Source organism: Orcinus orca, chromosome 15 (genome assembly GCF_937001465.1).
Source record: "Orcinus orca chromosome 15, mOrcOrc1.1, whole genome shotgun sequence".
Taxonomy (NCBI): Eukaryota; Metazoa; Chordata; class Mammalia; order Artiodactyla; family Delphinidae; genus Orcinus; species Orcinus orca.
The window spans coordinates 62662201-62675731 of record NC_064573.1 but is presented as its reverse complement, the minus strand read 5'-3'; the positions used below and the strand labels follow the sequence as shown (position 1 = coordinate 62675731).

The window sequence follows — 13531 nt, the reverse complement described above, 5'->3', positions numbered from 1 at the left end:
CCCACCAGCTTCCCACCGCACTGCCTGGCCCAGCCTGCTCCCCAGCCCCCACCTGGCATGTTCCTCCTGCATCCAGGGCTCCCCCACTGCCTATGGTCTGGGAGCTCTGAGTGCCTAGGCTGGAGCGGGGGCTGCACACCACTGAGCCCCCTGTGCAGGCACACAGGGCGGCCAGGGCAGGAGCCAGACCAGCCACAGGACCCCGTGCCAGGCTCTGTCCCTGCACTGAGGCCCCTCCACCTTCTCTCCTAGCACACAGGGTCCCTGCGGCCCCCCAGGATAGACCCTGCAGGCGGGTCAGGGCTCTGGGGCCTCAGTCCTCTGGCGACCACACCCTTGGTGCCAGGCTGACTTCTGCTCACTCTGCGTTCCCGTCCCCACCCCAGGTGTGCCAGCCCGAGGCGCCCCCCAGCACCTCGAGGTTCCCCGGGGAGCCCTTAGCTGGGGGCGTGGGGGGGACACTGGAGGACCTGCTCTGAGGGTTGGTGTGGACAACCTCTGACCTCCTACATGACAATCATCCTAATAACACAAGCCATCCACTCTCAGGAGCAAAACAAGAAATCTCTGAATGTTTCAGAAAGGAATCCCACATTGGGCCACTCTGCCACACTCAGATCAATAAGCTATAACCTGGACCTCCAGGCTTGGCGAGGAATAAAGGGACATTTCAAATCAGCATAGTCTTTTCTTAACAGGATGCTTTGCGCTGGATCTGTATCAACTAACACAACTCGATTTGTCCTTCTGTCAACCACGTCAATTACCTTGACAAGTTTGTACATCCCATTTCTGCACATTTTTCTGATGGAATTCTTACACAATTAGGCAATGACAGCATCTCCAGGGAGGGAGGGTGAGCGGATGCAGCCCCGTCCCGCCCGGGGCCTGTGAGCACCAGGCCACCTCCACAGCCTCCGCTGCCCCTCCAGGCGCCCCCCCACCCTGCCTGCTGGCACCAGCAGCTTTGCCATCCAGGTGAGTCTCAGAGCCCCCACTTCCTCACGCCCCTCCCCCATGGGCTTCTCTCAGTTCAGAGATGGCAGGGACACCAACTGCAAGACAGGGCAGGGCCCTGGAGGGACAAGAGCTGGGCCCAGGGACCCTGCGGGCACAGACACCTCCAAACCATGCGAGCCTGGCCGGGTTCGTATGGAGAGTCACAGCAGGGGCAGGAACGGCCTCCCCCTGGTCCCAGGCAGCCCGGGGTGGCTCTGAGGAGGCACAGGTGAGCTGCTCGGAGCTGAAAAACAGGCCCCAGGCAGCGGTCCGGGACAGCCCTGGTCAGTGACCTGCTCCCCATGGCTTCTGCAGCTGTAAAGACGCTGCCGAGACTCTTTCCACATGAATGCACCGGACCATCTGCTCTGCTGCCCCCAGGAGTAGACGCCCATTTTGAGCTGGTGCTGACCGCTGGGGGTGGGAAGCTGCCCCTCTGGTCAGGAGGGTCCCTCCCAGGCCTCGCGCTCAGCCCCAGAGCCAGAACCCATCCTGCAGGGACTCAGGCCTGGGACTCCGCTGCCCCCCAGCTTCTGCCGCAGCCTCAGGAGATGCCTCCAGACCCTCTCTAATCAGAGAGAACAGCCAAGAAAGAAGGAAATGGCGTGGATCAGAAATTCCAAGTGTGGCCGCAGGGAAAGCCAGCACATTAAGCCCACTCCAGCCTCAACAAGGCAAAGAAGTAACAAAAATTAATCCTGGCGACGCAGGGGCCGTGCAGGCTTGCAGGGTTAGTCAGCACCCCCTCCCGGCCCCACGCCAGGCCGTGCCGGTGAGCAGACCAGAGGGGAGCATGTGGCTCCCCCAGGAGGGGGTCGCTGTCTCCCACACCGCCATGCGAAGACGAGGACGAGTCCGGCATCCCCAAAGGGTCTGTAGGCGTCCTCGCAGCAGGAGGGCTGGAGGGCTGGGGACACCAAGGCTGAGGAGGACGCTGTGCACACGCCTCCCAGGGGCCAGTGCCCGTAGGTGATGAGGAACCAAGTCCCTAATGGGCATGATTCACACCTGGCGGGCGTGGCCGGCAGGTGTGGTGGTGGGCGTGGCTGGCGGGCGCTGGGCCTTACCTGCCAGAGCTGCAGGCACATGGGCATGCCCAGCCTGGCCTGTGCCTCGGGCTTCAGGGAGCACACTGACGTCTTGGACGGCATCTCCAGAATCTGAACCTGACAGTAAGAAAACAAGCTGAGTTGGGCCAGAGCCAAGTCAAGTCTGTGCTGCACAAACAGGAGACTCTTGAGGCCTCAGCCCGGCCACTGTGGGCCTGTCTGCGCCTTCGGGAACCCAGGCCGTGCCTCCCGCATTGACCCACGGGCTCCTGGGCTTGGGGACTGCCGGGCTGTGTGGAATGCACGCGTCACTCATGAGTGACTGGCAGGTCCCTCAAGCGGTGTCACTGCCCTGCAGCTACCTCAGGCCTCCTCTGCGTTGACCTCTTGGCCAAGCAGGCGGCCTGGCCCACGGCGCTGACTCAGCTCACTCGGCCTCCCGCCCTCCTCCTGGCACTCCTTCCCTGTCGGGCCCCACACGTGGATGACCCTGAGCTCTCCAGGACTGTCGCATGGCACCCAGACCTGCACACCTGGGGCCCCAGCGCCTGCTCCTCCACCGTGTGCGGCCTGTGCTCAGTGTCGCCTGACGCTGACACAGCCCCTCCTGCGCCTGGCTGGGTGACATGTCCCCACCTGGTGGCTCCAGCCACCCTCCTGGGGACACTCCACCAACAACAGTGTGTGCACCGCAGAGCTGCAAGGCACCCCTCGTCGACACGGGGCAGCCCCAGGTTTGCAGATGAGGAGTCTGAGGTCCAGACGTGATGGGGCATCGAGGGGACAGAACCTACACCTGCTGGTCCACTTCTGACACCTGGGGCACAGAACCCCCAGGAGGAAACCCCAGGGTGAACTCAAGGTGTAAATACACAGTGTGGAACGGGTGTAGCCCTGCTGCTGCTCTCACTAACGCACGTGCACATGCGTGTACACACATGCCCACACACATGCACACACAGCCCCCTCCGCCGGTATCACATTGCCTGCAGGGCCAGCACCTACCCCAGACACCTCGTTCTCACTGCCCCAAAGAGACGGAAAAGGACCTAAGTGACGTGAGCATCATCCCGCCATGAATTAGAGGCTGCTAAAAGGAGTTCCTGTAGCACCCACGAAGCTCAGGGGAAGCTCCAGCAAAATGAAGGAGGTACAGGAGGATGCAGTGGCATGGAGTGTGGCCCAGAAGTGACCGAGCAAACGAAAGAGGAGGGGGCCTCGGAGCCCTTCTGTCCTCCGAAGTCAGCGGGAGGGAGGCAGGGGTGGGGACTGGCTGGGCCTCAGGCACCCAAGCCCGTCCCGGCCAAGGCGGGGGACCTAGAAGGTCAAGGAACGTGGTGCTGGGGGCTGGATGCCTGCCTTCCTATTTCTGCTCCGATGCCAGTTTCCTAAAACGTCACTACGTCAGGAGGACAAGCTGCTGGGCGATGGGGGAGCGGGGTCCAGGGTCAGAGAGGGATGCCCCCACCCCTGATCTGGGGGCTCAGGAAGACCCCTCTGGTGGCAGTGAGGAGAGACGTGAGGGCGGGGGGATCGGGCAGAGGTGAGTGGCCCAGAGTGAGGGCGACACCAGGGCAGCCCAGGCCTGGGCTAGGCGCCATGAGAGGGGGCACAGTGCTGGCATCCAGAACAAGTGCCCCTTGGTCCTTGTGGTCCCAGGAGGGGCTCTGCACTCTGCCGGGGCCTTCCTCACACCGGGATGCTTCCACCTGGCATTCAAGGGCAAGTTTTGTTTCCAGAAGGAAAAATGTTTGGTTCGGGCAAGTGTGGCCACCCAGACGGCCGGGCCTGGCTCTGTCTGGGCACAGGCCAGTGGTGCTGATTCCAGGTGGGAACATGGAAAACAGCCCTTTTCCCAGGATATGCAAGGTTCCCAGACCTGTGGCTCCCGGGCAGGGGGGTGGTGGTGTACCAGAAGCTGGGGAGCTGGAGAGAAGCAGAGGGGACGAGCAGTCTTGGGCCAGGCTGGCGGGGGAAGCGGAAGGCAACCTCAGCAGAAGTGTGGTCCGGCCCCCACCACTGAGGAGGCTCGGCGCCACCCGGCTGCTGCCACCAGGAGAAAGCAGAGCCCTCTCTTTTCACGTTAATAAAACTTTTAACAGGTTTTTGGCAAACTGGCAAGAAAATCGCATGTAGCTCCTAATTGGTGACTTAAACGCCATCATGAACAAATAGATGCCTGTTCCTGCCTCATTATTTATGAGCTGAATCTGCTTTAAGACTCAAGACTCCTCTTGGGTGGGGGCCAAACTTCCCGGGTGCAAGGCTTGTGTCCCTGCCCAGCCCCGCCCGCCGCATAGGCCCTCAGGGCAGCAGGGGACACGGGAAGGACGGGGCGTGGGCGGTAGGCAGGGGCCTCCCTCCCCCTGCACATGTACCCCAGGCCCACGCCCACTCTCGGCGCCCCCAGGCCCCCACCCACCAGGCCATCCCGCTGCACTTGGGGCTCCTTCCCCCACTGCCTCCAGCACCCCAATCCCCCTGCCCTCGGCGCTCCCCGCCAGCACCCCGTCCTGGGCTCTGCTTCCCCTGGGGATTCTGCCTCTTCTGTCCCTGGGGTGTGAATAACACTGTCCAGACTGACCAGTCCCTGCCACAGATCACTGCTGGACACTCAGCCTGAACTCCATCTGACAGTGACCTTGGGGCTCCATCCCACCCACTGCCCCCAGGAGCCCTGTCCTCTGACGGGCCCCGCTCATCTGTGACTGCAATTGCCACCCTGGTGCCAGCCCTTACACCCTGTGTCTCAGCCCTGCCCAAGACCTCTCACGCCAGTGCCCAGTTCTGACCCCAAAAGGCCGCCCTCCCCTGCTGTCCTGACTCTGAGGCCTACCTCGACCTCATGGGGTCTGCCTGGGGCTTCCCTCCATGCCTGCCTGCTCCCAAGGCCCCTGACAGCCTCGGGCCCTGACCTTGTCCATCCCGTGCTGCTCCTGGCTGGGTGCCAGGGCCTCCCAGAGACCTTGGGCCACTTCGGGCCCCTCTCCCAACCCCTAGCGCCAGGGCCACCTCAGGTGACCAGGCCAAGGCTGGCCTGAGGAGCCGCTCGGGGCACAGTATTCCTGCAGCCAGGGGCCAAGGGTGAATGGGCTCACTCACCTCATCGCTGCCTCTCCCCGGCACAGCCAGCAACCAGCGCTGCAGGCCCCCAGCCAGCACAGAGCCCCTGCAGAAGCCCACGCTCTCCAAGAGCACGGAGTCCACGACGGCGTTCCTGCCCTCCGCCAGGTCCCACACGCACAGCTTCAGGTCGCGGCCCTGGCTGCCAAAATAAGAGGAGACGGGCCGTGACCCTCCCGGGTGAGGACAAATGTCAGTGTGTTGTGGGTAGAATGAAATTCTAACCCAAGAATAAAAGAAATCTCCACGAGCTCAGACCCATGAGTGAACACATATATACACAGGGAGGAGAATTCCCATTAAACAGAAGAGTTCCAGTGAAAGTAGAATGCTATAAAAGGAGGAGAAACCCTCCCCGTGAGATCAGCCCAGGCACAGCTGTGGGGGCAGAGCCCCTGGGCAGACGCTGAGGATGGAGGGACGGGGTATCTGCAGCCCTGAGGCTCACTATCCACTGCGCGGCTCTAACACTCACCAGAAATGCTCCTCGCTGGGCCTCAGGACTCATTTCCTAGGAGCCTAGGAGGCAGAGGGAACGGTCCCTGCCGGTGGGACACCGTGGACACACTCCCCAGGTGGATGAGCCCCACAGATGTTCCAGACCCCCGACAAGGGGATGAGAAGGGTTTCCTCCCAAAAGCCCACCTCCCCAGTCTGACCCCAAGAAACCCCGGAGCTGAGCCGACGTGAGGGTCACCCCACAGAACCGCCCTCCCATCCTCCTCCCAAGGGGTGAGGTCCAGACAAACAAGGGAAGAAGCAGCAGCATAGGCCAGTGGGGACAAAGGGGACAGGACAGTGGGCCAGTCCTGGAGCTGTGGAAGGGGACAGGAGGGCACGCGGGGCCCGGAATCTACCTGCACCATTGGGAGACCTCGGTGCTGCGTGGATGGATGCCCCCCAGGTAGACCCAGGGCACCCGATCCTGATCCGGACCCCAGCTCTGTCTGGAGAACCGCTGGTGTTGGCAGGATGCGCCTGGACCCTGGGGAGCAGGAGTCATTCGGCCTGAAGCGGCAGCGACGCGGGAGAGAGAGAACGTGAGGCCTCTCGACACCGTGTCTGAGTGGAGCTCAGGAGAGAAGCAGCAGTGGGAACCGTGCTCTCACACAGAGGCGCCGGCCAAGGGCACCCACACAGGGAGGGAGGGCTGTCCTGTATCTGAGGAACCCCCAGAACAGTGGCTCCCTGCCTCCTTCACCTGGACCCCTAACTGCTAACGCTGTACACGCGCCCAGCTGCGCCGCCACCTCCACGCTTTCCCCCACAGCGAGGGACCCTGGCACAGCCCATGTGGGTCAGTGCCAGTCACGGAGAGGCGAGCTCGGGGCCCCGGGACAAACACTGGGCTGGTCAGCGCTCACCAGGCCCTAGGACTGGACGGGCCACGCCTTTCCCTGTCCCTTGTGCGTGTGCGTGTCATCCCCAGGGTGACATTTCCACGTTTGGGAAGGACAGCAAGGGGATGACACTGCACATAAGGCCGACTGCCCACCCTGATCACCTGGACAGAGGCGGCCGCCACGTGTGTTCACTCAAAGCCCCTCCCCCTGCCGTGGGCACTTCTGGGAAAGACACTGTGACATCCGCCACCCTGGCCTCAGATGACCCAGCGCCTCCACCCACAGTGGTGCTGCCCGTCAGCCCTGCAGACGGTCATCTTCCACGTCCACAAGGCACACCCACCAGACAGCGGGCTCTCGCCTCTTATCTCCCCTCCTCCCATCAGTCTGGACTCACACATTCCTGTGTTACTGATGGGTCATCACCCAGAGTTCTCATTGATTTTTGTGCCCTAACCATCCCAGACTGGCCAGTGGGAGCCCCTTCAAGGACACTGGTGGCCTCTGAGCAGCCCCACTGCTGGATCCGGGGGCCCCCAGCACCGGGAGGCCCGGTGGGAGTCTTCTCAAGCCTCATCCACAACAGCTCCAAGTGGACAACCCAGATCTCCACCGACACAGAAAGGTGAGGAATCTGGGTACACACGTCCAGAGGAATAAGACAGAAAGTCCCACACAACACACTGCAGCCGTGCACACCCTGGCGGGTCTCGCAAACACAGAATCAGACACAAAGGAAGCTGCTCCATGTCGCTCCATTTAGGTTAAAAGAAAAAAAACATAAAATGAGTCTATGCTTTTTGGAGATGCATATTCAGACGGTAAAGCAAGAATGAGGTGGAGGGGCTGCCTCCTGAGGATGAGGACAGGCCGCTGGGCGGGCGTGGGGCGGGCAGTGGCTGCCCAGGTGTCCACCCATGACAAGATGGTCTGAAACTCGTCTTAGGCACCTTCCTGTAAGTACATCACGCCTCCCAATAAAGGAAGAAGGAAACAAGCCCACCCAGGCAGCTGTAGAGGCACAGGTGCATCCTCAGGGGTACAGGTGTGGCTGGGGTGTCTGCGGAGCCCTGGCTCCCAGCTTTGTCCTCCGGCCCCTTGACATGAAAGGGCACCTTCCCCCTCAAGGGCCACTTTGGAGGCTTGACTTCCAAACACAGCTGGGCCCCGGCCTCTAGTGCAGCATCCAAGCACCCGCGTGGTCTGCGCCTGCCTAGGCGGGCCGGCGCCATCCATCATGCACGTGAGCAGGGTGCCCCTGGAGTTGCCACCCCGCACAGCACCAGCCAGCTCTCCAAGGGGTGGAACTCCCGGCCCGAGGCTCCCCAAGGCCAGCCCAAGGTGCGCAGAGGAGCATGAGGTCCAGAAGGGCTTACACCTCGGCTCAAACCTCAGGAGGAAGTTTCCAGCAGCCTTGTGGGGTCTTCAGACACAGCATCCACTCTAATCATCAGGGAAAGAGCAAAGCCATGTGAGGGCCCTGCAGTGAGGGGTGCGTCTGGGCAACTGGGCAGGGAAGGAGCGAGGCGCTGAGATGGATGGACAAGCACACACGCCCAGGGTATGGCCTCCAGGACTCCTGGGGCCTCAGCCACCTGCAGGGAGTGGGAGCGGCTTCAGTCCCACACAAAAGTGCTTTGAAGCCACTGGGAGCCCAAGAGGCCTTGTTTAATGGGGACTGGGCTCCACGGTGCCCAGGTGTCCAAGCTCCAAGTCTGGAGCAGGAGAGCAGGACCATCTGGGAGTTCTGGGGCAGAGGGCGCCGGGGAAAGCCCTCTTTGACTTGGCAGATTTCTGACGGGGGTGGGAGAGCTGGGACCCCTGTACAGGGGCAGATGTCAGGGCCGCCCCAGATAGCAGTCGCTCCGGCTGCCAGGTGGCCCCCGCTCCCTCCTGTCCGTGCCCTTCCCTCACCATCCCCCTCTCCAGGGGAAGGAGGGAAGCCCCCTGACTTACTCCCTCACCCACCAGCGCCCTCTTGCTGCCTCTTGGCCCACCTTCCACCTGGGGTCCCAGCCCGTCACCTCCACAGGACCCTCCCTCACTGCTACCCAGCCCCCAGACTCCCCAGTCCCGGCCCACCATGGTGTCAACACATGCAATCTCCTCTGCCAGGGGGCCAGACCCCTCGCTCTGCCATCTCCCACCCACCCACGCTGGCAGCCCAGAGTTCCACGACCCTGGCACCTGCACGGCCTCCCAGTCCCCCCTGGGGCAGCCGCACTGGGCAGGGAGTGGGGCCCCATCAGCCTGGGTGAGCTTTAGGTTCAGCTCTGTGCCACCCTGGCGACCAGTCCTTCCTGCCTCGCAGGAAGGTGGCTCCATGGCCAGGGAGAAGGCTGCGCTGCAGAGCGGCTATGAGGACACCAGGGCCCGCGACTTGCAGGAGGGAAGTGGAGGCTCCTCCAAGTACTGGCCCCCAGCCCTCGCCCTGGGGGCCCCAGCAGGCCAGGGTGGGCTCGGACAGAGCCGTCCTAAGCGTCCATCGGGCTCTTCTCAATGGGCACCCACCCGGAAGGCCCACACACCCGGGCTGCGCTGCCCTCGACAAGTCACCCGGTTCTGCCATTGTTGGGGCCGTTCTGGCAGCTGGGGGAGGCCTTCAGGGCCTCCCCTGGAAAGCTCACGGAACCCCCCCGAAGGCCACAACCTGGCTCACTGCCACCAAGACTCACCTGAGGAGCTGGGGCCCCTGGGGCAGTGTCTGCAGCCAGGTCACACACTGGCCCCCATGGCCATCCAGGGTGGCGACCACCCTCCGTGTCTGCAGGCTCCAGATGTGCACCAGCCCACGAAGGGACCTGTTCAGAGAAGCTCCAGTCAGGCTCGGGCATGGGGGGGAGCGGGCTGGACACCACGCAGCTGGTGGGTGCTCCAGCCAGCAGCTCCCAGCTCAGGGGACAGCTCTGAACACATAACCAGGGGACACGTGCTCCTCTTACAGGGAGGGTGGCAGGGCCCTGGAGCCTCTTCTCTGGAGAGGTGGGGAGGCCGCCACTGACAGTGCCAGCTGCCTGGCGCCTCTAACGGAGACCATGTCCCTGCGTCCTCCACGGGGGAGGCCCGAGGGGACAGCGCGTCGAGGGCTCTGAAAGGGCGAGTGCCCGGGTGATGGGCAGCCTGAGCCCCTTACCCCCCGACTTCACCCTGGGCCGGGGGTACTCACCCTGAGAGGAGCAGCGGGCGCCCCTGCCCCTGGGCTCCTTCCCAGAAATGCAGTGTGTGCACCGCCGACTGGGCGCCTCGGAGGACAAACTGGGGGTCTGGTGGTGGGAGCGGTGGGGCTGCCATGCTTGTCACCTGGGGACCGAGGAAGGGCGTGAATGACTCACCTGTCCTCCTTCGGGAAGGCACCGGAGCATCCCTGGATGCTGCCCACCCCGGCACCCTCTGTCCCAACAGGTACTGTCCCCAGGCAAGGGCAGCAGTGCCCACACCCCCCACCAACTTGGGCAGGGTCCTCCTCGTCCCAGCTGTCCACACACTGGGAGCACTCGTCCTGCCCTCTGCCCAGGCCTCGCTCCAGCTTCTCCCTCAGGGGGCCCTCCCCAACGAGCCCTCCCAGCCAAGTCAGAGGTGTATGGGGTCCACGGTCTTCGTCACATGGGCTGCAAACACAGCCCGCCGGGTCCCGGTCCTGCTCATCACAACCTCCAACTGTTACAGCCACCCAAGGAACCGTCCGGTGAGCTGCTCTAGGCCTCCCAGGCTCAGGTTCGAAGTGTTCCAGAGCCTGCACGCTGCCACCAAGGGGCAGAAGGGCCGGCACAGGTGTGTGTGTGGGCAAGGGGCGGGGCCCAGTTACCCAGCCACTCCCCTGGAGGGCTGCTCTCAGAGGACAGACCCTTCCTCAAATCACTGGTCCTGTGTGTAAGGCCTGCTGGGCCCACCCACCCCAAAGGAGAAGCTGCCAGGGCCCCCCCGAGCCCACCCCAACCACGCCACCCCAATTTCACAGGCAGCCAGGGCCACGTATGTCTGCCCGCAGGCCCTGGGCCGGGCCGAGGGTGTAGAGGGGACGGCTAGGAGCGGACCCCCCGGGAGCTGCGGCAGCTGGGGGGGGCCTCTCCTGCTGGGCTCTGGGACAGCCCCCACCCAGCCTGCACACAGCAAGGGGAAGGCGCCCACACAGTTGCCAGAGGGGGGAAGTGAAAGGGCCGGAGTGGGCCTTCGGGAAGGGGCTCCGGGGACAGAGGGACAGGCCACCCCTGCACAGGCTCCCACCGTGCAGCCCCCCAACACACACACACACACACACACACACACGTGCTCACACAGGCGCTCACGCGCACACACACGCGCGCGCACACACACACACACACACACACAGGCAGCACGGTGGGCCTGGGCAGCGCCAGCAGAAACCCAGCCCACACCTGCCACCTGCCTGCGGCCTGACGGGCGTTTCCACAACCTCACCGCACCAGGCTAGCTCCCAGGTGATGAAATCAAGTCCTCCTCCACTGTTTTCCCCGGACGTAGGGAATAAACCCGTCAAGTTGTTACAACAGCCGGACGCTCAGGCCAAGACGAAGCCTCGGCAATTAAGGGCTCCATCATTTCAAGCAATTAAAGTAAACACTTTATTTGAAAACTAATTAATTCTAGCTACATATTTTTCCCATGACAATACTCTATGATGACTTGATTTATGACGTCTAATTATTCTTTATTAATCTAATTGAGAATAATCGTATTATCCTATCTCCTGGCACCAGGCCGCCCGGAGCGGTGAGCACGATGGCCGCCCACCGGCCTTGCCCCCCGCTGGCCTTGCCCCCACCTCCACTGGCCTGTCATTCTCCTCCCATCCAGAGGGCAAAGGAGCCTGAAACTTAATCCATGGAGCACAACTTTGGGTTCTGCAAGACACATTCCTTTAAAAATTAAAAAGAGAGACAGTCTGACAGCCTTTCCACCATTGCTACAAATGCCCCCAGAGCCCCCCAGGCCCGGCCCACAGACGGAGGACAGCCGCAGGGTTACTCCTGTGGAGGGGGGACCCGGCCTCCCCACTACCCTGGTGTGGGAGCAGAGTGCAGCGTGGGCAGGGCCACAGAGCCTGCAGCTGGCCCTGCCCTAGGGCACCTGCTGCCCTAGGGACCTGGAGTCCCAGGTCCATGAGGGACAAAGTTTGAGCCCTCTGGAGGTGGGTAATCTCGAAGGAGTATCCCCTACAGATGAGGTCCCCGGGGCCATGGGCTCAAGTGTTAGGCTGAACCAGAACCAAAGCTGTGCTCAGAGATTCTAGAACGTCACCGCCCTCAGCTCTCAGCTCCAAATCACACCACCTTGGGGCTCCCCAACTGCAGGCCGTGCATCTCTCAGAAGGACCCCTTCAACCCAGGCCTCAGTGAATTCACAGGAAAAACCCTAAGAAATGCCGGCTCCCAGCCAACACTTGTAAAAGCAGACAAGGAGGCCCAGCCCTGCGAGGACCAGGAGCACCAGGAACCGCAGGCGCAGACCTGGACCCGAGCAGAGCGTTCAGGTCTGTGAAATATAATGCTTCATGGCTTTAAAGAAATAAAAAGATGGAACTGAATGTACAAGCAGAGAGCATCACCTCTCAGATCCAGAAAATGACCCGACTGGGGAAAAGCTATTGGGAACAGGAGATCTGCTGTGCCTACAGGTCGTTTATGAATCACAGAGGAAATGCTCCTTCATGAGGGGACACCGGGCTGTCACCACTGGCACTGTCCTTGAAGCGGGTCACCCACAGTAAACAGCCTGCATCACTCATCTCCCGAGGGCCCATCGCCGTCCACCTATGCCAGCAACGTTCGGGAACCTCCAGACATACCCACCAGGGGCCCAGACAGGACACCCAGCTCAGACTCATGGCAAAGGTCAAGGTCAAGAGAAACAGCGAGAGAAACAGCAGGGTGACTCTTCTAAATTCAGAGACTAAAGAGCATGTCGACCAAATGCAACGTGTGAACCTTGATTAGATCCTGATCAGAAACAGGGGCCACAACTGGGGGAATCTGAATACAGGCTGCAGATAATATAGAATTAATATTGCTAAGTTTCTTGGGGAAAACAATGGTATTTTATGTAGAAGAGTATTCTTATTCCTAGGATACAGTATTTTAGGGATGAAATGTTATGCCTGCAATCTGTTTTCAAACGTTTCAGAAAAAAAACCCTCGACCTGTGTCTAGCTACATACAAGTACACAGGCAGAGAAGTAAAGCAAATGTGGCAAAATGCCCGCCATCGGTGAACACAAGTACTCACTACTCCACACTTGCCACAAACCCACACGGGACTTGTATCCAGAATAGATAAAGACACAGGTCAATAACATAAAGAAGCAAACACCAAACGTTAAATGAGCAAAAGACTTGAACAGATGTTTCACAAGAAACATAAATACCCAACAAACATAGGAAGAGATGTTTAACCTAATTAATAATCTTGGAAATGCCTGTTCAACCCTAGCGTGAAATAACTTCACTCCTAGCAGATTAGCCAAAAATTAAACAGCCTGGCAAATGTTGACCAAGATGTGGGGCAACTGGAGCCGTGTACCACATTGGAGGGGCCTATGTGGAACCAATCACCGTGGAAAATGATCAGGGACCACCTGGCACGCCCTATGACCCAGCAACCCCACGCTTAAACACCCTAAAGAAACTTGCACACTTGCACACAAAGACTTGTACAAGAGTGTTCATAGCAGTATTGTGCATAATAATAAAACCCAGAAACAACCCAAATAACCATCAACTGCAGAATGGGATGCTTCTGGCACATTCATTGACAGAATACTCCACAGAACTGAAAATGAATAAACTCCAGTGTCACACAGAAGAAGTTCAAAATCATGATTTTCTTCGAAAGACATTAAGGAAGTAAAAAATGAGGCTAGAAACAAGGATAAAATAGTTGCAACATATATCTGATAAAGGACTCATACTCAGAATATGTGTCAATAAGAGAAACAAGTTAAAGTGATTCCAAAAGGCTGAAATTAAAGATAGACAAAGGTATGTCAGGCAAACGGAAACA

The 13531-nt window shown here is 60.4% G+C and overlaps 1 protein-coding gene across 3 annotated transcripts in view; it reads right to left on the bottom strand.

The window, feature by feature from the left end:
• Window positions 1-13531, bottom strand: part of GNB1L (G protein subunit beta 1 like) — a 44420-nt gene that overhangs the window by 11065 nt on the left and 19824 nt on the right. For all 3 annotated transcript variants that reach the window (XM_012535267.3, XM_049698242.1, XM_033439555.2), the window contains 4 exons: window positions 9681-9814; window positions 9190-9315; window positions 5151-5313; window positions 2067-2165 (listed from right to left, as the gene is read on the bottom strand). In XM_012535267.3, coding sequence (XP_012390721.1) covers window positions 2067-2165; window positions 5151-5313; window positions 9190-9315; window positions 9681-9805 — 513 coding nt within the window. In that variant the 5' untranslated portion in view covers window positions 9806-9814. The remainder of the gene's footprint in view (window positions 1-2066; window positions 2166-5150; window positions 5314-9189; window positions 9316-9680; window positions 9815-13531) is intronic.